The following is a 23,470-nucleotide window of genomic DNA, read 5'->3' as shown; positions in this document are numbered from 1 at the left end:
TTTTTGGAGCGCGTTGAATGAAAATTGTTGTCAAAACACAGCACCGAGTTGACAGGAACGTGTGCAGGTGGTTGGAGCTCAGTTGCCGCGCGTCATAACAAACGAATCACTGGTACTACGGCACGTCGAGTCCACATCTCTCAAACAAGCGCATGTATACGACTCGCACATGTCATTACCGGGCACGCGGTATACCGGTAGTCGTAGTCGGTCTACAAAACGACAACAGTCCTCAGGCGCGTCGGAACGACTTTGGAGGTGGGGCGGCCATGGGGGGGTCCTCCCCCGGGAAAAAATTTCAAAAATTAAAGCCAATTGCAAGCATTTCCGGGCATTTGGTGCCATTTCAGTGTACGGTAACTACAATGAAAGACTTTTTGATTCTGCAAAAAACCAAGAAGATGCTACGATCGGGGACAAATATTACCCTCCCCGGGAAAAAAATTCAACAATTGAAGCCAATTGCAAGCATTCCCAGGCATTTGGTGCCATTTCAGTGGACATGGACTTTTGATTCTGCAACAAACCACGATCGGGGACATAACAAGGATTTGCCACGTTTGCGCTGAGATCATCGCGCTTTGTTGCAGTGTGCTAAAAAATAAATTAAAAAAACGGCCGAAAAAGTGGGGCGGCCATGGCCGCCCCGGCCGGTGCGGTTCCGACGCCCTTGAGTCCTGTAGTCACAGCTTCTGACCTTCATCCGCAGTAACAGTAACGTAATGCCGCACTACTAGTATGTCTTCTCTGCTTGCAGTTTGACATCACTGACACAGCGCGCGATGTAACAGGCCAGGGTTCGTACAGTCATCGAACTAGTCATTGCAAAAGTCAGCATTTGCATGACACGCCATAGGCATACTAATCAATCCAGTAGTTTCTGGCCGTTGCGGCATGAGCCACAAACCCCTACAGCGGCCACATGTACGGCTGATGTTTGCTGCTGCTGACATAGCCCTGAGAATTTCTGCAATGCTGTCAACTCTTTCAAGAGCGTCATTGAACTGACAAAATGGCGTGGAGGTCGCGCCATAACACATGCTAAATATGCAGCTTACGAGTAACTTAGTTCCATCCCTTCGATCTAATTATGGATTTCAACGTTTGACGTTCTGCATCAAGCGAATGCAACTATTACTTCTCTCGACGGAGAGTCATTTCAACTGCTGTAGATGACAAAGTAACCATGGTAACAGGTGCTTGGCCTATGTCAACTGAGTTACTCGCCGAGACCTTTCTGGGATCTATCGCGATCGCGCTACAAATGTACAATGCAGTACAGTATCGAGATCTTTATGGGTTGTTTCCACAGGTCACACCGTACGCGTAGACAGTCAGTACTCAGTAGAAGAAGCGAACATGCAGTGATGTCATTCATCACGCTTCGCCGGGTTTTGCCATGGCTAAAGTCAGTATTACTTAGCTGAATAGATCACTGCACTACAAGTACAACTAGTACATGTAGTACAAAGTCATGTAGGTCCACACGCGACGCGTAGATCTACTGGTATGTGATAAGTGTGATGTGCACTGCGAACCTGGTCCCACCTACTACATGTACGTCATTGTAGCTCCGGCATGCGTCCAAAGCCAACACAATGTCCAATATATTAAAAGCAGATAATTATACACCACACATAAAGAGTAGGTTAGTTTGTTCTTGAGTTCCATCTTCGTACATTGGAAATAATTTAATTATTACTCTTCACAGTTTTAGTATTGTTGAGCAATGCATCGTCCTGGCAACAAGAAGTCCCTGCAATATCCTCCACCTGTTTCATCCTTAGTACTGCCCTGGTATATGGTCGAACTCGATACACTCTTCCTGAAACGATTAGTGATACTAGTAGTTCGTTCAAATTCCAAACTGACTAGGCGCAATGGCAGAAAACAATGCAGCCGCTCGCAGGTCTGACGTGCCTCACTCCGCATCGCCAGTGCCAGTGAATTGCCATGATATTCCTTATGAGGTATGGACGAGCTGGAACGCTGAAGCCCATTTCTTTCTATGGGCTATGCGCTGCACATTGTTCAGCCCTTTGATGTTTTTGAAGCGCAGAACTATCACAGACAGTAGCACATAAAATCTGAGCTGTGCAAAGCAGCAATGATAGCCCTAGATCACGTGACATGAAAATATACTGTAAAGCAAGAAGTACATGTATCTCAGGTAGGGTCCGGCGGATTCTGCCGGCAGAAAAATTGGCAGAATTCGGTACTTTTTCTGGTAAGTTTCATGCATGTTTGGTATGTGGATAAAGAAATGGAGAATTCGAGGAATTGCCCGCCATAAGATTTGTATGGTTCTGCAACTTTCACTGCTTTTCCAGCAGAATCCGCCGGTCCCTAATCTCAGCTTATGCTGTAATATTTTCTATGTTAATAGGAGAAGGGCAAGACATGTTATATGCATGTAATTCCATTCCTTGATGTGCGCAAGCTCCACTGCAGCCACTTCATTACATTCCATAATAATAATTAACTATTCAAGGGTAGCCCTTTCTAGGCCTTGACGGATTATGCTAATATTTTCGTGAAATTATGCTTTTCGCATTGCTGAAAAAATGGCAGAATTATGCTAAAAGTTATCATATTATGCCGCATCATGCTCAAATATGCTGCTAATGTATATGATGGTTCTGTGCAAAATAACAGGGGAATTTTTTGTAGAGGGTGTTGTACTGTAGTAGCAAAAGTTCAACGGGGTCAACGCACCGTCCTCCGACCTAGCTACGACCGTCACTTATTGTAGTGGACTGGACATTTATTTTATTTTATTTATTTCTGCACCTCGTGGCATGTCAAGACAGCCAATTGAATTGAGGAGAGGGTGAGACCAACCACGGAAGAAGAGAAAAAAGAAAATGAAGAGCACGTACACAAAGTGGGAAGGTATTAGCAACTTAAAAAGCAATGGGATGCTCAGCGAGCTATGCAGCGGAAGTGGTGACTGTGACTTTGTTTACTGGGAGATACTGAAGTGCTGACTGACGAGGGTACGGAATTTGGGCATATCTGGAGCTTGTCTAACACTGGGAGGCAGTTGGAGCCACGTGGAGTAGGAGGAAAAGAAAGGGGAATTTACGAATAGGGTAGACCTAGCTAGGGGGAGACGAACGCAGCTTCGGGTCGTGCCACCTGAATTGAACCAATTAAGGGACTGTAAATGAGCAGGGTGCTTGTCAAGAAAAATTGAATGTGCCAGGGTGCACTTGGAAGCATCAAGGTAATGTTGCAGAGTGGTAGCGGATGCAGCAGCATACAAGTCTAGATTTGTGATATAACGATCAGTACGAAATATGATGCGCAGTATACGGCGATGGAGAACTTCTAATTTACCTATGTGGGTTTTGTTAATGGTGGACCAGGCAGGGGAGCCGTACGTGAAGAGGGGAAGAATGTATGATTTATAAAAATTAATCCGGCAATTTTGGGGCAAATGGGACAAGTGACTTGACATTATGCCGACAGATCGGCATACTTTGGACGACACATGATCAGCATGGTGAGACCAGGAGAGGGCGGAACATGTTATCAAGGGAGTCGTAAACCTACGACTTCCTGGTGCATCTACTTGTACTTGTACTTGTAAAACATGTACAACTGTATGGAATTTGATGCGAACAGTTGGATTATTCCAACTTATGCGATTCGTATGCAATTTGCCTCGAATTATGCGATTATTCGATTTTGGTAGGAATTATGCGAAAAATTGTGCTAGCATAATCCGTCAAGGCCTAGCCCTTTCCCAAAGATACTCGCCACTTTTTCGCAAATTTTCATTGTTTAGGAAGAAATCGCAACTTTCGCAACTTTATTCATTTTCGCGAACTATTTCGCAACTTTTCCGCAACCTTGCCGCAATTGAGTTTGAATTGACCCCATGGCATGGGGTCAAAAGGTCAAGTCACCGACTGACCGACTACATGTACATGTCGGACAAATGCATACTCGTAGATCCAGGTGCTCGAAGTCCGTACATGGTATCCTAAGTTCGTACGCCCATAATTTCATGTTCTGTTATTGTATTCGACTCAAATATTTTAGGGAGGGGACAGTGTGGTATGTTCTCCTCGCGTACCAATTTTCAGGGATCTACGATAAGCAGAAGTCCCATACCATATGTATACCACGCGAGTGGGTTTTCGAGTGTCCTCCGCGCAAATGTTTATAGCAGCCTCCCAGCTCAAACGTGGCAAGCCGCAGCAGCTCTTCGTCGAGTCGGCTGATGGTCACATCCTCATGCGCGATGAGGAAAAGGCATCTCGCATACGTGATCACTATCAGGGGCAGTTCAACACTTCTGATGACCTGCTGCCACCGCCAGCTCCGCACACACTGGAGACGCCCGTTTCCACCGAAGGAGTAGAGGCGGCTTTGAGACGACTGCGAAATCAGAAAGCATGTGGGCCGGATGGTGTATGCGCAGAACTCCTCAAATACGGTGCTGAGTACATCTCCCCGATCATCACCACCATGATCAACAACAGCATCACCAGGGGCGACCACCTGTGTAGTGTTATTGGTCCAGGCATATTGATACCGTTACCAAAACCTAACAAGGCGCGGGGACCAGTTGCAAACCTGAGACCGATTGTATTGCTGAACACCCTGCGCAAGGTCATTTCACTCGTTGTGCTCAAACGTATCACACCACGTGTGTCGCATTATCTTGGATCCACTTCGTCTGGTTTCAGGCCTGGCCGTGGCACTGCCGATGTGGTGTGGACACAGCGCTGGATTTCGGCTAAGGCCACCCACTTCGTGTGGGATTGCCACGTCCTTGGCCTCGACATGTCGAAAGCATTCGACACCATTAGCCGCACAAAGCTCCTTGCTGTTATGTCAGAGATTACCGGACCTGACGAGGCTTGCCTGATTCACCATTTGCTGTATGGTACAACACTCTCTGTGAAAGTGGGTGCCACTTCAGCGGAGGCGTTTGTTAGCACGCTAGGTACACCACAGGGTGATGGGCTGAGCCCGGTTCTGTTTGTTTGCTACCTGGAAGCAGCACCGAGGGAGACTCGAAGCAAACTACCACCACGGCCAGACACTGATGCAGCAATACCACAGGAAACAGGATATGCCGATGACATTTCCTTCTATTCGACTGAGCGACAATGGCTTGCCAACTCCCTACCCGTGATAGCTGACGGCCTGGGTGACTGGTCACTCAACGTTAACAGCAGCAAAACAGAGTGGCTTCACATCTCTGCCTCCACCACCGAATGGCGAAGATCGAAGCAACTTGGCTCTCTCTTGGGGGAAGAGGAGGACTTGAGCCGACGAATGGACCAAGCATCAACATCGTATGGCCGCATGTATTCGCTCTGGATACGACGTCAACTTGTATCCGAGGAAACCAGGCTTCGTCTCTACAATGCCATCGTCCTACCAACACTGTTATACAACTGCGAAACCTGGGGACTGACAGAGGCTGCACTGGAGAAGCTGAACGCCTTCCATAGACGTCAACTACGGAACTTGTTCGGAATTAGGTATCCCGCCATCATCTCCAACAAAGACCTATATTCCAGAGCACAAGCACAGCCACTTTCGCACACCGTTGCTGTCCGCCGTTTCCGGATGTTGGGTCATGTTCTGAGGATGCCCTCAGATGCCCCGCCACAGCAGGCAATGGACAACTACTTCCGTCGAGATGTCACCGGTGTGCGTGGACGCCCGAAATCGAACCTGGCCACGGCAGTCAAGGCAAGCACAGCTGCCAGAGACATGCCACTGAAGACCATGACTGATCTGAGTGGGCTCAGAATGCGCGCTTTGGACAAGCAATCATGGAGGGAACTCTCAGCCTGAGCTGGTTTTGCTCGCGGCTGCAACGCACGGGGTAGTGAACCCAGGACAGAAGCGGACCAGGCATCATGACTTTGCACATCTATCGTTATGCTGCTTCATTACGCGACCTGTTTTATTATTACAGTCGTCCCTCTCTAATCCGGCACTTTATAATCCAGCACCCTCGATAAACCGGCACAATTTTCAGTAGCCAAATGTCCTCTTCATGCACATTGCAGCAGTAGATCAGATTTGTTAATCCAGCACCCTCCCTAATCCAGCAGATTTTCGTGGCACAAATGGTGCCGGATTATAGAGGGACCACTGTATTATTATTATTATTATACGAAATACAAATTGGGTTACATTTCATGCAAAAATCAACTTTGCCAAGACCGATTTCGAACGGACACAGCGTCAAACAGACCTTCACTCAATCATCAAGAGCCAGCTTAGAGCTGACAATGGCCAGAGGAGAAGAATTTACAGAGAACCACCAATCCTTGCAGAAAGGTTGACACTCCTGGCATCTCCACCACTGTTTTCCCGCGGTTTTCACAGCGCAGCTGCTCCTTCTCTGAGCCGACTAAAAACAGCTTGCATTTCGGCAACAAACTACGCTTTTGCAAGAAATACTGGTGGAGGCACATGCCAAACATATCCCTTCGGTGCTTTCGTCGTAACCGAGGGATTGCAAGTTAGCAATTAGCGGAAGTATGTGTGTAGGTTTCGAGTCACCTCTGATCAGTACGGACTTAGAGTACCCTCTGCGACACCAAAATTTGATATGAAAAATCAGCGAACTCCAGAGAAACAGATCGGATCGAAAGATGGCCTGGTTCAATCGAGCCTGGCCTCAGAACAAACTTGGACAAGATACCTTCCATCCACGAGCAGGATTCTGGCAAGTGATCATTGCTAGTGTGAGTTTCAGCTCGGCAAACACACACTGTAAAAGTGTACGGACTTCGAGCACCTGGGTCTACTCGCTCATTTCTCGCCTGCCTTCAGACTGATTTCAGAGAAACAGTAGATCAACGGTAGTTATGATAATGTGCATTCCCTTTCCCTTGCACTGGAAAGATGTAGATCTACATGTGTCGTGTCCGTGTGTTGCTATCTGTATTGTATTCCGTCTGCTCCTACATGTATCTTTGTCAAGTGTTTGCCGTGGCGTCGATGTGTCTCGTCTATGAATAGCGTTGGGAAACATATCACTATTCATGCTTTGCTGGCTGGCTGCTCGCGCCCTTCGCTCCTTCAGCTTGCACGCTACTAGGACATAATAGCAGTATATAGCTCGATGCTTTGCTTCGAGAGGTTGTGGTTGTTGTGCTTGTTGCTTCTCGGTTGCTTGGAACTTGGTCCTAGAGTGAAGCTTTGGTCTTCTTGTGTGGTGAGGGTGAGGAATGGGTATCTGGACTCCTGGTATATTTCCGTAAAGAACCTGGAATCGTAGAATCCTGAGATATGTCTGGCCCACTCCCCGGTCATGACACATGTAGGATACATGTACATGTAGATGTACATGCAACAGGCTACTGGCACTGTGTAAAGTGGTGTAGGAAGGGTGTAGATCTACGACTACGTACGAGTTTGCTGTCGCTGCGCTTCTGCTATATCTGCTCCCTTTTTTGTAGGTTTTCCACAAGAACTCTCCAATTTAGGTTGCGATATCAGCAACTTTTGAGATTTTTTCTGAAAATATGGATGCGATTTGAGCAACTAGCACTTGTTTTGGCACGGTTGCGAAAAGCAAAAGTTGCGAAAAATTATGGCATCTTTGGGAAAGGGCTACTGATCGGGTAATGAAGCTGCGAAGCGTCCTTCAAAATTTTGAAATAATAATTCCATAATTAAATTGGTTCACCATCCTAATTAACATTTCCGTTCATCCGGAAATCGGGGTTTCGTAGTGTTCTAAATAATTGTAATATCGGTCAGTTTGGTGCTCTCCTATAAGTACTAGAACAATACTATAGATCATAGAGGTTATATGCAATTATGTCATCAACTGAGATTCGCTGGCCAAGTCGTGGCACAGCAATGTAATACTAATAGCAACTCATGCTGTAGACTAGTACATAGCGCCCATAAGGAGGTCCGCTAACTCACCACCATGACATCATTCACATAACCGTTATTGTACATGACTTTACTGATAGCATGTTGCGTTCAATTTCGGCGTAAGCTGCTCGTGCGGCAGCTACAGAGAACTAAACCCCAGCAAAATGACTGGTTCAGCTGCTTATCTCTAATAAGGTATTCTACCTCATCCGGTATTCCCACCATTCGTTAACCTAAAAAAATTAATGTGTTACTTTGGCCCCCACCTGCCTCTGTATAAATGTGCAGCTTTAGATATCCTCTAAAGAAGTTGATTGCTCCCACACTGAAGGTCGCGCTTTTCCCGCCGACCTGAGGTGACACTTGACTGACGGACAAACTGACTGAATTCATTCTGGCCTACTTGGTGTTTACAGGTGTTTCCAGTTCAGGAGGAAACCCAGATGCAGACGGGTTCATCTCCACTGTGCCATTGTTCAGGCAGCTCCCGGAATGGTTATCCACTCATGTTTCAGTGCAGTAGCTGCTGTGCACCGTTGTACACGCCCCCACCGCGCCCACAAGCACATGGCCAGCAGCATTCAGCGAATGCTTTTCATCCCAGACCGGGAGCAGAAGAGGTCGGGTATGGATTTGCACCGGCTGGTCACGAGCCTTTATTAAACGGTAAGATCAAGTGTCATGCCATCAGATGTTGTTACACAGTAGAAGAAAGTTGTAGCTCCCCATCTATTTGAAGTAACTCGGCACAGGATTGTTTTATATCATTTAGACTGTGGAGGAGGGATGCCGAGATTCTAAACAGATTTACCACAACACTTTCAGATGTATGAAAGGAAAATCCTGGTCCGACATGATGTTTTTTTGTGATTCGCTCTCCGACCAGGAAAGTGCTTTGCGAACATCTTTTAGTACCTTCTTGTAAGGGACTCTGCTTACTTGCCATATTCTCAGAATTTTATCTTTAATTGAAGGAGCTGTGTGCATTTGTATGAAATGGGCAATAGTTAGCATACTCCAGGTAACAGCTAGGTCGTCGTGTTCTACATGTATATCATGTAGAGAGGATTTCTTTTAAGTTAATGACTTCATTCGTTCGCTATTCTGCACCTGTGCCTGTGTTGCTCGCAGCGTACCCGCCGCCAGTACATGCCCAGCACTGTTCAGCCACCCCAAACAGGTCCCTTGCACCAATGCCGTCATACGAGTGCAACGGGCTGCAGTCAGCACCAAGTACGCCTGCCCCGCTTCGGAAAACTCCTCCCCGCTTGCCTAATCAGAAGACGCACCATCCTGACATCAGGAAACCACCACCCGAGCCAGACCCTCCATCAGCAGCAGAAGGTTAGTTGGGCTTGTCACGTGATAACGAAACCCTTGGTCGGCTTAGCTGCTCTTTCTTGTCCCGCCTCCACTACTTCGACTGCCATTGCAATGTGTCGCTCTGTTATTTTCTTGCTGGGGTTTGCACCATGTTGGCTTGGGGCTATCTTGTCAAAACAAAACAAAAAACGCAAAAAAGCGCTTTGATCTCCAGGTAGCTGACATCACAGGTCACAACCAAAGTCAACCTTCAGCGTGTTCGCTTTACTAAGATATCATCGCGTTCAATGCTCAATATGATTATTATCCCGAATACACGATACACATACATGACTGTATCATCCGGGATCTGCAAAGCGTAGAGAGAGAGGACTCTAGGTTGCAGCTTTGAGCTTCACGTTCATTCACCAAAACCAGACAACCGCCATGGTGGTCCAAAACAGGTTGCCTGTGCGGCAGGCCAGGATTTGAATGAAAATTCTCAAACTAACTTACAGTCCATCTCAAAATTATAGACGCGTAGGGTTTTTGAAATATTTCAAATTTGGCTGGAACTTTTTGAGAATAGTTTTCGGAATATTGCGCAGGACTGCTCCACAATTACTCTCATATCGTTTCTAAACGATTGGATAACAGACGCCCAATTTGGAAAAATTTATGCACAAAGTGATCACAGATTTTATGTGGTATAGATGCTGGCATACGGTTTTTGCCTAGGTACGCGTCTATAGTTTTGAAAAGGACTGTAGAATTCATGTTGCTCGGCTTCGGTGCATTGACAACCCAGGAGAGATTAATTTGTTTCATTTTGCACCTCTCGTGTTTGACGCCGAAAATCCGATTGTGTTTTGCTCTTTTGTTAGATGCAGATCTGCGGCAGGTGGACATCGTCATAGCCGATATTGCGCACAACGTCACGAAGTGTAACATCGACCAGGTGTTCAAATCAGTTTACAAACTGGAGAGCTTGGCCTTGAGGCTGGAGTACCCCGCGGAGATGATTGCTGACATGAAGGGGGATATCTCACAGAGCGCAGCACGCGGTCAATGCTACGGCGACCATATCTACAAGATGCTGAAAAACTTTAAAAGCAAATGTGCCGAGCGCAGAGAAAGCGATATCACCCAGAAAATGGTCAGCCTGCTTGTGGACAATGGTTATGGAGCGCTAGTGACTGGGGGCGGTGAGTTCTGATATGCCGCTATGTTGTGTTTGTGCTAAAGAATTCAATTTCATGGATTTAATTTGGGTTTTTTTACTTAATGCTGAGCCAAGCTTAATAAAGTAAAGCACATCACGAGAGACCAGAAAGGCTCTTAGTCGGATATCCATTATAGGCACCACTACAGTAAAACCTGTAACTAAAGACCACCGTGACTAGCGACCAGCCTGGTACTAAAGACCGCTCTGCCGGGCACGGACGGTCTCACATTCATATACTATGGCTGTGCGGTGCAAACCTCTAGCTAAAGACCACCTGCCACTAAAGATCGCTTTCTCTGGCCCAATGGGTGGTCGTTAGTCACAGGTTTTACTGTATACGTTAATGTCGAAGGTGTGAGGCATCCTGCAGCTTCGTAACTCAAAGAGAAGTGGTGAGCACACACGCTCTTTCCCTGGGCACTGCAAAAGTCACAAAATGTTGCATCCTGATCATGGAAATTTGCCGAAACAATGAAAAAATGATTCTGTGAAATGAGTTGTGATTTTTGCAGTCGTGCCCAGGGAAAGAGCATGTGTGCCTGGTTTGGTTTTTATTATTTCGGTTCGTTGCCTCAACAGTACAACTTACAAATATCAAGAGGGACGAAAAGAAGCTCACCACTTCTCTTTGACTTTAAAAAAAATCAATCGAATCCAATCATACGGCGAGAGCCGATTGCAAGGATGTCACTACATGTATGTAACATGTCAATGGTTATGTACAATACAGCTCAATGAGCAGAGGTCGGCCGCAACAACAAGTACACATTTGCAAGTACAAGTACAAGTACACATTATGTCCATTGCGAATTGAAGCTGTGGATTCGGCATGTTCTTGGTTCGCTTGGACGAAACATTCAATTTGTATGGCGATATAAAGAACTGCTAGGACTCCAAGTATCACCAAGAGTACATAAACCTCTTGGTATAATGCATGGACGACCATCAGACAGTGATTGCTTGCTTTTCGAGTTTCGCACTAAGGGAGCCTTTAGCCTAACCTTCAAGCTTTAACCAGCATTCAATGTTCTTACCTGGTATTGTGGTCCGCTCCAGATGTGTCTCCTATGCCTCTGGCGGCTTTCTACCAGTATCAACGTATCGTAGGACCTGAGCTCACAGTTTCTAAGCCCGCTACAACACCTAAGGAGGACAGCGGCTTCGGCAGCGAAGGCAGTGTATGCGGCGGCCGGCGCGGCTCCATAGTGTCACAAGAGAGTGGAACAGGTCTAAGGATGTCTGCATTACACCAGGAGAGCTCGCCCAATGGCCACGACGCCACAGGGCGGGAAGAGCGTTACATTTTTTCCCCCAATTACTCTGCCATTCCAGAAAGTCGTCACGGAGAGGAGGATGGCGAGCCGATGTACGAACCATCGTATACGTACATTGTGCACCAGGTGACACCTGGGCAGAAGTAGGTCTCAACACTTAGCGTCATTGATAAGCCGGGACTTCGCTACCTGTCCGATTATTTTGCCGGAGCCATGCGTTCTTCTCTTTAACTATACTTTCCCGAATCGGAAAAGTATATAATCGAAACCTACCCCTAACATGGTGATATTTTCACTATGACATTTTTTAATTATTCAATTGAAAGACAATGAAACGGAAAGTACGTCTCGTCCAAGCCAGCCATTTGCCATGACGACACACACCTTTGGCATGAACCATCCGAACCAGGCATTCACACTTCCAATGTGTCAGTTCCTAATGAAAATGTAGCAATCCCGCACTGCACATTTCTTTCGTTTATTTGTCTCGTTCTAGTTGAATAGTGTTGGTAAAATCCCATCACACTGAGAAGGTCTTAATATTATCACGTTAATAGTTAAACACCTCATTCTTATACATTGGTCGAAGACATTGGTTATAAATAGCTAACAGATCACGCCCAAATTATCACAATTATCTTCTTTCCTCTTCATAAAACCAATTAGATACAGTCCTGAGTGATACGTTACTCTCCCTGTTTTCCTATTGACATTCCTTAACGAAGCCGCAACCATTCATGGCTACAAGTTTTATTGTTCGTCTTCGAATTTAACCTCTACAAACATCAGTGTCACACTTGGCGTCGCCATTCCTTCATCCTGAATGGTGAATATCCGAACGTGCTTTTTTTATGAAAGATATAATTGCTATGTGCCGGGTGTACTCCTGCGTGCATGAAAGCATGGGCCCTAGCATTAAATAATACGTCCGTTCTCCTATAACCTTCACGAACCTGCACTCTCACACAAATCGCAGAACATGAGTGGATGAGATGAAAAGAAAAGGACCAAGATAGCCAGTTAGTTGTAGAATGTCAGTACTGTCGGTCAGTTTTGTGCAATGTTATCGAATGAGCTGATTGCCAAGTAACTGGTGGGGCTAGTGGACAATATAGCGTAACTTGTACCTGGTTCCTACTCTTTACTATAAATTCATTGTGAAGAAGAGGTTGGTGCGACTTCGGCGATACTTGGGGAATTGTGTGTTGCTCCCTATATGGGGTTCACGCTACTCCTGCCGACTTGGATTTTCACTAGACTGACTAACGACTGCCATCCAGAGCACACGAGAAGTCCATCGAACCTTCGACTCGGCAAACCTTTTGTGTTGTTGTTGTGTTTATTTTAATTCGCAAACCAAACGGGCAGATCTGCCCAATGAAAAGGTGGCGAATGCAGATAGAAAGCAGTAATAAATGAAATGCAAGAAAGCACCACTCCCTGCTCAATACACAGTGTTTCGGGGAAATCGCCCCTCATCAGTTGAGCTTGGGTAGTAGGCTGAAGAAGATTGTGCCTGAAGAGCACCACTTACATCTACATGTACAATGTATATAGTGCTCTGCAGGCACAAACATCGCCAGGAATACAAACTAAATTTTACTTACAGAGACGCTCGGTTTCCAGCGCGACAAACACCTCGTGAACACCCGATGGCAGCGTGAGTCAGTGTCGATTTCAGCTCAAGCTGCTCCCCACTTCCCCCACTACAATGCTGAAGGCGGTGACGGAACTGGGGAGGAGCTGGAGCTGAAAATGAACCTCAAATTTGGTCATGAATGACACACGTTTTTGCAGTCATAGCAAAGTAAAATATAATACTAGTTTCCAGAACGTTTCTGTGTGATCATCATCACTTTCCATCTTCTCGACCATTGTTCAAATTTGGTGTGGTGAGGTTTTCTCCAATTTTGGCTTCCACTCTTTACTGAGACGAGTTCTCGAAATTGTGCTGATTCTAGCTTTCCCTAATGCTACTATATTGTACATGTACAGGTAGTGGAGCGATGTTGGTAACAAATCTAAAAATACAACTGGCGAAATGGCCTGCATGCTGGCTCCAGAAAGGTAAACAACTAACTTCCACTGCTGTACTGGGACCACCAGCAGCAGTGTGTCACTTGGACAGGGTCGTTCCTACTCATCACCCGACCTGAAGCATGAAACATGAACGCAGATCACCCGATGGTGTAGATACACTGTGTGCGAGTAGTCGTACTTCTAGTACTAGCATTATAATTTTCAGCATAGTCTTTCAAAATATCATTGGACAGCATACGGATGAAGGTCAATGTACTTGTACGTGTTGTCAAGTAAGGATTACTCGATGAGCTCCCTGGGCTTCGTGGGAGCTGTCCAATGACGGTAAACAAGGGCCCAATTGTAGCCGCATACGGATCTTTCCGAAGGGAAACATCTGATTGGTCAGAACCCCAGGCGTGGGCAATTCAACCTGACTTTTTTTGGAGCGCGTTGAATGAAATTTTTTGTCAAAACACAGCACCGAGTTGACAGGAGCGTGTGCAGGTGGTTGGAGCTCAGTTGCCGCGCGTCATAACAAACGAATCACTGGTACTACGGCACGTCGAGTCCACATCTCTCAAACAGGCGCATGTATACGACTCGCACATGTCATTACCGGGCACGCGGTATAGTCGTAGTCGGTCTACAAAACGACAACAGTCCTGGAGTCACAGCTTCTGACCTTCATCCGCAGTAACAGTAACGTAATGCCGTACTACTACTAGTACTAGTATGTCTTCTCTGCTTGCAGTTTGACATCACTGACACAGCGCGCGATATAACAGGCCAGGGTTCGTACAGTCATCGAACTAATAGTCAGTGCAACAGTCAGCATTTGAATGACACGCCATAGGCATACTCATCCATCCAGTAGTTTCTGGACGTAGCGGCATGAGCCACAAACCCCTACAGCGGCCACATGTACGGCTGATGTTTGCTGCTGCTGACATAGCCCTGCGAATTTCTGCAATGCTGTCAACTCTTTCAAGAGCGTCATTGAACTGTCAAAATGGCGTGGAGGTCGCGTCATAACACATGCTAAATATGCAGCTTCCGAGTAAGTTCGATCCCTTCGCTTCTATGGATTTCAACGTTTGACGTTCTGCATCAAGCGAATGCAACTTCTCTCGACGGAGAGTATTTTCAACTGCTGTAGATGACAAAGGAACACGTGCTTGGCCTATGTCAACTCGCGGAGACTTTTCTCGAATCTATCGCGATCGCACTAGTATTAGTGCTAGTACTAGTATTAGTGCTAGTATCGACGTCTTTCCGGGTTGTTTCCAAAGGGCAGATCCACTATCAGCAGTAGAAGCGAACATGCAATGATGTCATTCATCACCCATAGCCCGGTTTTGCCATGGCTAAAGAGATCACTGATCAATAAGTACACTGCGAAAAATTCCCGGTGCCACCTTGTGACCTACACTACACTACTGTCACTAGTACTAGTACAGTAGTAGTAGACCTACTACATTGTAAAAATGTAAGCTGCAGCATGCGCGCGCGTCCGAATCCAACACAGTATCAGATAAAATGTACACCAGAAAACGAAGAGTACGTTAGTTTGTTCTTGACTTCCTTCTTCTTGCATTGGAATTATGGCTCTTCACAGTTTTGGTGTTACTGAGTAATGCATTGTCCTGGCAAGACTAGTCTCTGCAATATCCTCCACCTGTTTCATCCTCAGTATTGCCCTGGTGTATGGTCGAACTCGATACACTATTCCTGTAACGATTAGTGATAGTTCGTTCAAATTCCAAACTGACTAGAAGACGCAATGGCAGAACACAATGCAGCCGCTCGCAGGTCTGACGTGCCTCACTCCCCATCGCCAGTGCCAGTGGATTGCCACGATATTCCTTATGAGGTGAGGACGAGCTGGAACGCTGAAGCCCGTTTCTTTCTATCAGCTATGCGCTGCACATTGTTCAGCCCTTTGCAAAGGACTGCATCATGGTTTTGAAGCGCAGAAATATCACAGACAGTAGCACATAAAATCCGACCTGTGCAAAGCATCAATGATAGCCCTAGATCACGTGGCATGAAAAGTATACTATAGTTTTAAGTATAAAGCCAGAAGTATCTCATGCTGTAATATTTTCTATCGAAGTAGTCAATTAAATTGGTTCACCATCCGAATAATATTTTCTGTTCATCCGAAGATCGGGGTTTCGTAGCGTTTTTAAATCAATTGCAATATTGGTCAGTTCCGTGCTCTCCTACAAGTGCTAGAACAATACTAATCAATTCGCTGGCCAAGTTGCGACACAGCGATGTAATAGCCCGCTGTATACACGGTGGCCATAAGCGGTTCCGCTGACTCACCACCATGACATCATTCACATAACGTTTAAAGTTTTTTATTTTTATTTTATTTTATTAGCACTGTCTAATAATTACAGTGAGGAATCCGGCCACAACGTCTACACAAATACATACGAATAACAAAGCCCTAAAAGAAATGCTAAACAGCAATAGCTGCCTCTGAAACCGCCAGTGTGGCGGGAGGCTCTTGTTAATCAACGAGTCTGTGTTGATATTTTCCAAATAATGTTCTAGAAGCCACACTATACAAATGACCTTTATAGTACATGTACTGGTAGCATGTTGTGTTCAATTTCGGTGTAAGCTGCAGTCACAGAAAACTAAGCCCCACCAAAATGCCTGATTCAACAGTAGACAGCTGTTTGTTTCTGATAAGGTATTCGACCACATCAGCCATTCCCCACCATTCAATAACCTTAAAAGTGTTACTTTGGCCCCCACCTGCCTCTCTATAAATGTGCTGCTTTAGATCATCCGCTAAGGAAGTTGGTTGCTCCCACACTGGAGGTCGCGCTTTTCCCGCCGACCTGACGTGACACCTGCTTGTCGGACCCACTGACTTAATTCATTCTGGCCTACTTGTTGTTTCCAGGTGTTTCCAGTTCAGGAGGAAACCCAGGTGCAGACGGGTTCATCTCCACTGTGCCATGGTTCAGGCAGCTCCCGGAATGGCTATCCACTCATGTTTCAGTGCAGTAGCTGCTGTGCACCGTTGTACACGCCCCCACCGCGCCCACAAGCACATGGCCAGCAGCACCCAGCGAATGCTTTTCATCCCAGACCGGGAGCAGAAGAGGTCGGGTATGGATTTGCACCAGCTGGTCACGAGCCTTTATTAAACGGTAAGATCGAGTGTCATGCCATCAGATGTTGTTACACAGTAGAAGAAAGTTGTAGCTCCCCATCTATTTGAAGTAACTCGGCACAGGATTGTTTTATATCATTTAGACTGTGGAGGAGGGATGCCGAGATTCTAAACAGATTTACCACAACACTTTCAGATGTATGAAAGGAAACGGCTGGTCCGGCATGATGTTTTTTTGTGATTCGCTCTCCGACCAGGAAAGTGCTTTGCGAACATCTTTTAGTCCCTTCTTGTAAGGGACTCTGCTTACTTGCCATATTCTCAGAATTTTATCTTTAATTGAAGGAGCACCGGGACTGGTCCTTTCCCTAGGACTTAGAGAATGCAATTACTGATGCTGATGTCTAAACCATGTGTATTCTGTGCATCCGTATTGTATTCCTGCAGCTGGCCTGATTTGTCAGCGATGCAATTTCGACTCCATAAGTTTCACCACGTTGTGCATGCGCATGCAGCGGGAGCCTATTCTGCTCGATACCCATCTTAGGTTTCATAACGTGGGTTTGTACCTGGGTTTCTCCGACCAGTACCTGGATGGATTCCTACGCTTCTACGTGATGCACAAGAACGATTTTGGCCACTTGCTGTTCTATCTGCTTCGCGTGTGGAAGCGGTACTTGCTATGGCAGAGCGGCAAGGATCCATGCAGGTGCCTGCTCTCAGTTCTACGCATGGCCGGTGAACCAGATCTTGCTACGCTTTACGAAGGTAAGGCGCACTTCGCCGCACGTTGCTCTCTTTGATGACTGTATTGTTCTCTTGGTGTAGGAACTTGTGAAAACAATATACTGATCACTCACACACTCACCGAATATTTGGCGAGATTGGGAGATATACTGTTTGTGATTGAGATATACTGTTCAAGAATGACAAGAACTAACTTACATGACCTACAGCTGGAGGTTGAGTGGGGGAGGGGAGTACTGTTCCGTAGACAGCCCAAATAGTGCGGAAGATCAGATGCTGGTTGTCAACAACAGGCGAAAGAGAATCAAAGGAAAATGAAATCAAAACCTCAGTCCCATGTGATATTCTCTCCGTAGCAGTCGCTGATGCTCTCCGTCATGCCTTATGTTGCTCTGTGTACCATGCAGGAATCCTAGAGCAACAAGGACGACAATATCATGTTTGACACCTTTCGCTCGAAGCGCTCCATCCAAAGAACTGAATATATGGATTTGTCTAAACCGGTAGCGTATCGGTGCTGGTCGGTGCCAAGCCGTGTTGCTGGTCACTAATCCGGCCCTTTCGAAACTTGATTCTACTGGTTTAGTGGACACTCAGACCGTATATCACACTTGCTCGCATATTCTCCTGCTGTGGCTTTCCTGCTTGACCCACCTCGAATGTTGATCAGTGGAATTGCTTGCCTATCGCTGCTGACATTTCCAAGGCACACTGGGAATTGTGGAATTCCCTTGAGACCATCAGAATGTGAAGGAAGTTGAGGGCATCATTAGCAGTTCTGAGGAACACGGTCAGTAGTGTCAATGACATACAGAATATATCCTGCTTCAGTGTTGCCACTTGACACCTCACACAGTTGACAGTTAGTCCTATTCGCTAACTGCTATGTTTGCGCCGTTTACTTGATTCCTATGCATGCTCCCAAATTCAGGTTTTTTGTGCATACCCACAGTGTGAACTTGAGCCGAATCTATTCACCCCCCCCCCCCCTCCCCCCGGAAATTGATTCTATCAACTGTCCAGAAAGCCCCCGAACTTATATGGAAGAATGTATTTCAATTTTTATCAAAGACGGCAGGTATATTATGTATTTTCATCAAGCCAGCATATCATTATTATTATTATTATGTTTCATCTGTTTATCTGCATCCAGTTACATGTATCTGCCCTCGTGAAACTATCGCTGTGTTGATCACCCAGACTTTGATGCTTTAAGCCGGTTTGATATTGCAGTCCAGCAACATAGTTATATGTTTTTAAAACTATCTGAGTTATAATATTGAACCTACGGCAGTGTATCAAGGCAACATTGCGAGTACCGCGTGAGTATGACTTCATCATAACAAGCTGAGAGGAAGAAGAAATGAAGTTGAATGCTGAGCTGAGAACGATAATGACAATCGTATCCCTTGGGCTTGACGGGCAAGATAGCCCGAGATGCAGGAAGTAACGTTAGTTGCTTGCTTGGAAAACAGAACTTTTGATCTCCAGGCGATGTACTTCATAAATCGAACAACCATGGCACAAAAGGTACAGCAAACTGTCGGGCAAGTGCTCAAAAAGCAGAGACAGTTTTCAAAGCCGTTCAACCATGACGTGTGTACGCGAACACCACACCCCCATACCCTTTTAACGTTATGTAGCAGGCATCTAATGTATGTGATGGGCGTTACTAGTAGTAGACAAACAAATGCAACCATGGTATGAAGTCTAGGTACATTTTCTACATACAAATTGTGTTTTCCTGACTGCATATGAATCACTGCACCCAGGTAAACACGGCTGTTGGTACAGCTTTCAGTAGTACTGGTATATGAAGGCCGGCCATAGGCGGAATACCAAAAATATGCGCCAAATAATTAAATGGTGCGTATTTCTGACGGATCAGGCTATCACAAACAAATCGGTTCAAAATTAGTTGGTGCTCATGGGATGGGAACACAACCACGAACATTACACACCCATACTCTCTCTCTCTCTCTATCTATCTAACTATCTATCTCTCCATCTCTCGCTCATTTGTTAGACTTACCTGTCTATATAATGGTAAATTACTCTATCTCTCTCCCTGTCTCTCTGTCTCTTTCTCTCTCTCTGTCTCTCTCTCTGTGTGTCTCTCTCTCTCTCTCTCTCTCTCTCTCTCTCTCTCTCTCTCTCTCTCTCTCTCTCTCTCTCTCTCTCTCTCTCTCCCTCTCTCCTCTCCTTCTCTCTCTATCTCTCTCTATCTCTCTCTATCTCTCTATCTCTCTATCTCTCTCTCTCTTCTCTCTCTCTCTCTCTCTCTCTCTCTCTCTCTCTCTCTCTCTCTCTCTCTCTCTCTCTCTCTCTCTCTCTCTTTCTCTCTCTCTCTTTCTCTCTCGCTCTCTCTCTCTCTCTCTCTTTCTCTATTCGCCACCCTTTCACTCGTCGCAGTCAGGATACAGAATGTGCGTGCGCGCGTTTATCTGAATGGAGATGGCTCCGGGAAGAACATGCATTTCAGCTTGTTCTTTGTCATCATGCGCAGCGAGTTTGAGTGGTTGCTACCGTGGCCCTTCCAGCAGAAAGTCAATCTGTCCCTTCTCAACCAGACTCCATTCCTCGGTGCCAAAGAAAAGCAAGACGTTGTGGATGTGTTCCACCCCATCATCCGTAGCTCGTCCTTTCAAAGACCAACCACGGAAATGAATAGCTCCACCGGCTGTCCTTAGCTAGCACCGAAGTCGTACCTAGCGTGTGTGTGTGCATGTGTGTGTGTGTGTGTGTGTGTGTGTGTGTGTGTGTGTGTGTGTGTGTGTGTGTGTGTGTGTGTGTGTGTGTGTGTGTGTGTGTGTGTGTGTGTGTGTGTGTGTGTGTGTGTGTGTGTGTGTGTGTGTGTGTGTGTGGTACATGTTGTGTGTGTGTTTGTATGTATGTGTGCGTGTATGCGTTGGTGTGTGTGTGTATGTGTGTCTGTGTGCATGTGTGTGTGTGTGTGTGTGTGTGTGTGTGTGTCTTTGACCGACCCGCTGATTACACAGGGGTTAATCTCGCTAGAAGGAGTTTATGGATAACAGGTACTAGTACCGGTAGGTATACTACATATAGAAAGTATAATATACACACATACACACACACACATATACACCATGCACCTCCCCCCCCCCCCCACACACACACACGCACGCACACACACAATGTACCCCCCCCCCCCCACACACACACACTAGCATTCAGATCTCAGCTGGCTGGCATGATATGACTGGATTGGTATGTTGAAGTGGCGCATTCTAACAATCATTCGCCACTCTCCGTGATCTTGGCCCCGTACTTAGTAATATCCAGCGATCGGAATGTCGTAAGTGGTCTTGTGATCAGATGCTCATCATCCACGTTAGCATACAATGATATGTCCAGAAGTAGGTTTCAAGTTAGTTAGTTAGTTAGTACAATCATGCAAGTAATTAGTTAGTCAAGACCGCACACCGTTGAGCAGCATACGTAGTGCTGTTGGTTGAAGATGAAGCAGTACTTGACTTGAGTACACACACACACACACACACACACACACACACACACACACACACACACACACACATACACACACACACACACACACACACACACACACACACACACACACACACACACACACACACACACACACACACATACACACACACACACACACACACACACACACATACACACACACACATACACACACACACACACACACACATACACACACACACACACACACACACACACACATACACACACACACACACACACATACACACACACACACATACACACACACACACACACACACATACACACACACACATACACACACACACATACACACACACACACACACACACACATACACACACACACACACACACACACACACACACATACACACACACACACACACACATACACACACACACATACACACACACACACACACACACACACACACACACATACACACACACACACACACACACACACACACATACACACACACACATACACACCCATACACACACACACCTCACCTCACCTCAGACCTGCCCATCGCGGAAGCGATGATAGCGAACAGCTATGTTAGACATAGTGTAGTATCCCTGCCCGACCAATACGGAAGCAGTACGGAACTAATACGGAGCTTGTCTGATGTATATTTAGTGTATCTCCGTATGTAAGCGTACGTCGTCTGCTGCATAAAAGCGGCTGCGCATTTCTGTTTTGATGAAGATTAGATAAGATTAGATTAGATTAGATTGGATAGCAATGAAAGCTAACTCGAAGAATAAGGATTCAGCCTCTAGGTGAGCACCGGAGAGAAAGTTATTTATTTTGCCGCTTCTTCTTTCACGAACGATTATATCTCAGGTGTGTACCTGAAAGTAGAATAAAAGTAATTATTGTTGATTTCACCGCGCCTACCACTCGGCTACCTATTACATTGGTGGCAGCGGTGTAGTTTTAAATAAAACAACGTGATTCGACCCCAGACTCCGATGGCTCAACCCGCTACAGCTCCGTGCGACGAATCAAGATGAGAATCATGTTTCTTGCCTTCCTCGGCCTGGCCCTACTTATAAGCTTACAGCACAGTCAGGGTGCTAGCGTGGATCACACTTCTTTCCGCACGGCACACACTGGAGACTCCGTTAACGCGTTGGCGATTCCAAGCGACCCGCTACCTACATGTATACTACCGGTGGTGATGGCGAAGCTGATGAGGACGGTGCCCAAGACAAGGAGGGTATTCTCCAAGACCAGCAGCGTTTGATTTTTGCCGGCGCGTAGTTGGCAGACGGCCGAACCCTGAGTGACTACAACGTTCAGCAGGCGTCCACTATTCACTTGGTACTTCGTCTCCGTGGTTTGATGCAGATTTTCGTCAACACTCTTCCAGGCTAGACCATCACTCTTTACGTCGCGCAAAGCGATGCTATCGACAATGTGAAGACCACGATTCAAGACGAGGAGGGAGGTCATTTGTCTGACGCCGAGCTAGCCGCTCTGAGTGACCGGCTCAACCAAGATGAAGATAAAACCTGGCTCGCCCTCCGCCATAGCTCCAGCCGCCGCCGTGGTCACTAACGCTGATTCCAGGTATGGCATTTTCTTTCCTGTCTTCCTTCAGTCTCCCTGTTCTTTTCAGTCTTCCTTTATGCGAGTGTGTGAATCCAGTTTAGTTTGGTAGGCGTCTGATCATGGTGAGCCACGGTTTACCCAGCTAACGTGGGACAATGTGTGTGACAACGCCCCTTATAGTTATAGTGTATTCAGTTCGGTTTTTGAACTGCGATGTTCCTGGCGGGTTGTGCCAGCGTTGTGCAGCAAGAGTGCTGTGGCTTCAGGTCCTATTTGGAGGACAGTTCTTTCCCCTTTTGACCCCGTGAGACCGTGTGAACCTGGTGTGCTTCTACTTTATGATTTGTTATCAGTTCATTTCTTCTGTCTACTCTAAACGTTATCATTTCCGATATAATTTGCCATCTTCCGGTTGACGCTATGTTCATAACTCTTCACTAATTTTTTGAAAATCACGAGGGCGTGATTATCTGTAGGAAGGGAGGGTGTAGTATCCCTGCCCGACCAATACGGAAGCAGTACGGAACTAATACGGAGCTTTGCCTGATGTATATTTAGTGTATCTCCGTATGTAAGCGTACGTCGTCTGCTGCATAAAAGCGGCTGCGCATTTCTGTTTTGATGAAGAGAAGATTAGATTAGATTGGATAGCAATGAAAGCTAACTCGAAGAATAAGGATTCAGCCTCTAGGTGAGCACCGGAGAGAAAGTTATTTATTTTGCCGCTTCTTCTTTCACGAACGATTATATCTCAGGTGTGTACCTGAAAGTAGAATAAAAGTATATATTGTTGATTTCACCGCGCCTACCACTCGGCTACCCATT

General features: G+C 46.2%; 2 protein-coding genes across 2 annotated transcripts; both read left to right on the top strand.

Annotated features, from left to right (window-relative positions):
• The first annotated feature begins 1,714 nt into the window (after window positions 1-1,714).
• Window positions 1,715-12,524, top strand: LOC135823402 (uncharacterized). The gene is made up of 5 exons (XM_065336249.1): window positions 1,715-1,970; window positions 8,283-8,532; window positions 8,998-9,210; window positions 10,053-10,373; window positions 11,450-12,524. Exons 1-5 carry the CDS (start codon window positions 1,881-1,883, stop codon window positions 11,812-11,814), a joined length of 1,239 nt encoding a protein of 412 aa, XP_065192321.1. The 5' UTR covers window positions 1,715-1,880; the 3' UTR covers window positions 11,815-12,524.
• Window positions 12,525-15,162: 2,638 nt separating this feature from the next.
• Window positions 15,163-18,881, top strand: LOC135823392 (uncharacterized). The gene is made up of 4 exons (XM_065336242.1): window positions 15,163-15,559; window positions 16,610-16,859; window positions 17,270-17,590; window positions 17,977-18,881. Exons 1-4 carry the CDS (start codon window positions 15,470-15,472, stop codon window positions 18,012-18,014), a joined length of 699 nt encoding a protein of 232 aa, XP_065192314.1. The 5' UTR covers window positions 15,163-15,469; the 3' UTR covers window positions 18,015-18,881.
• The last annotated feature ends 4,589 nt before the right edge of the window (window positions 18,882-23,470 follow it).

The sequence above is a fragment of the Sycon ciliatum genome, chromosome 8, assembly GCF_964019385.1.
Source record: "Sycon ciliatum chromosome 8, ocSycCili1.1, whole genome shotgun sequence".
Taxonomy (NCBI): Eukaryota; Metazoa; Porifera; class Calcarea; order Leucosolenida; family Sycettidae; genus Sycon; species Sycon ciliatum.
This window is presented reverse-complemented; position numbering and strand designations above follow the sequence as displayed.

What these genes read in the sequence shown, in the direction of transcription:
- LOC135823402 (XM_065336249.1), top strand. Translation starts at nt 1,881, where the DNA reads ATGGCAGAAAACAATGCAGCCGCTCGCAGGTCTGACGTGCCTCACTCC. An exon ending in GCCATGATATTCCTTATGAG is followed by an intron (nt 1,971 to 8,282) that starts GTATGGACGAGC and finishes TGGTGTTTACAG; the next exon opens with GTGTTTCCAGTTCAGGAGGA. An exon ending in AGCGCTAGTGACTGGGGGCG is followed by an intron (nt 10,374 to 11,449) that starts GTGAGTTCTGAT and finishes GGTCCGCTCCAG; the next exon opens with ATGTGTCTCCTATGCCTCTG.
- LOC135823392 (XM_065336242.1), top strand. Translation starts at nt 15,470, where the DNA reads ATGGCAGAACACAATGCAGCCGCTCGCAGGTCTGACGTGCCTCACTCC. An exon ending in GCCACGATATTCCTTATGAG is followed by an intron (nt 15,560 to 16,609) that starts GTGAGGACGAGC and finishes TGTTGTTTCCAG; the next exon opens with GTGTTTCCAGTTCAGGAGGA. An exon ending in TCACGAGCCTTTATTAAACG is followed by an intron (nt 16,860 to 17,269) that starts GTAAGATCGAGT and finishes GTATTCCTGCAG; the next exon opens with CTGGCCTGATTTGTCAGCGA.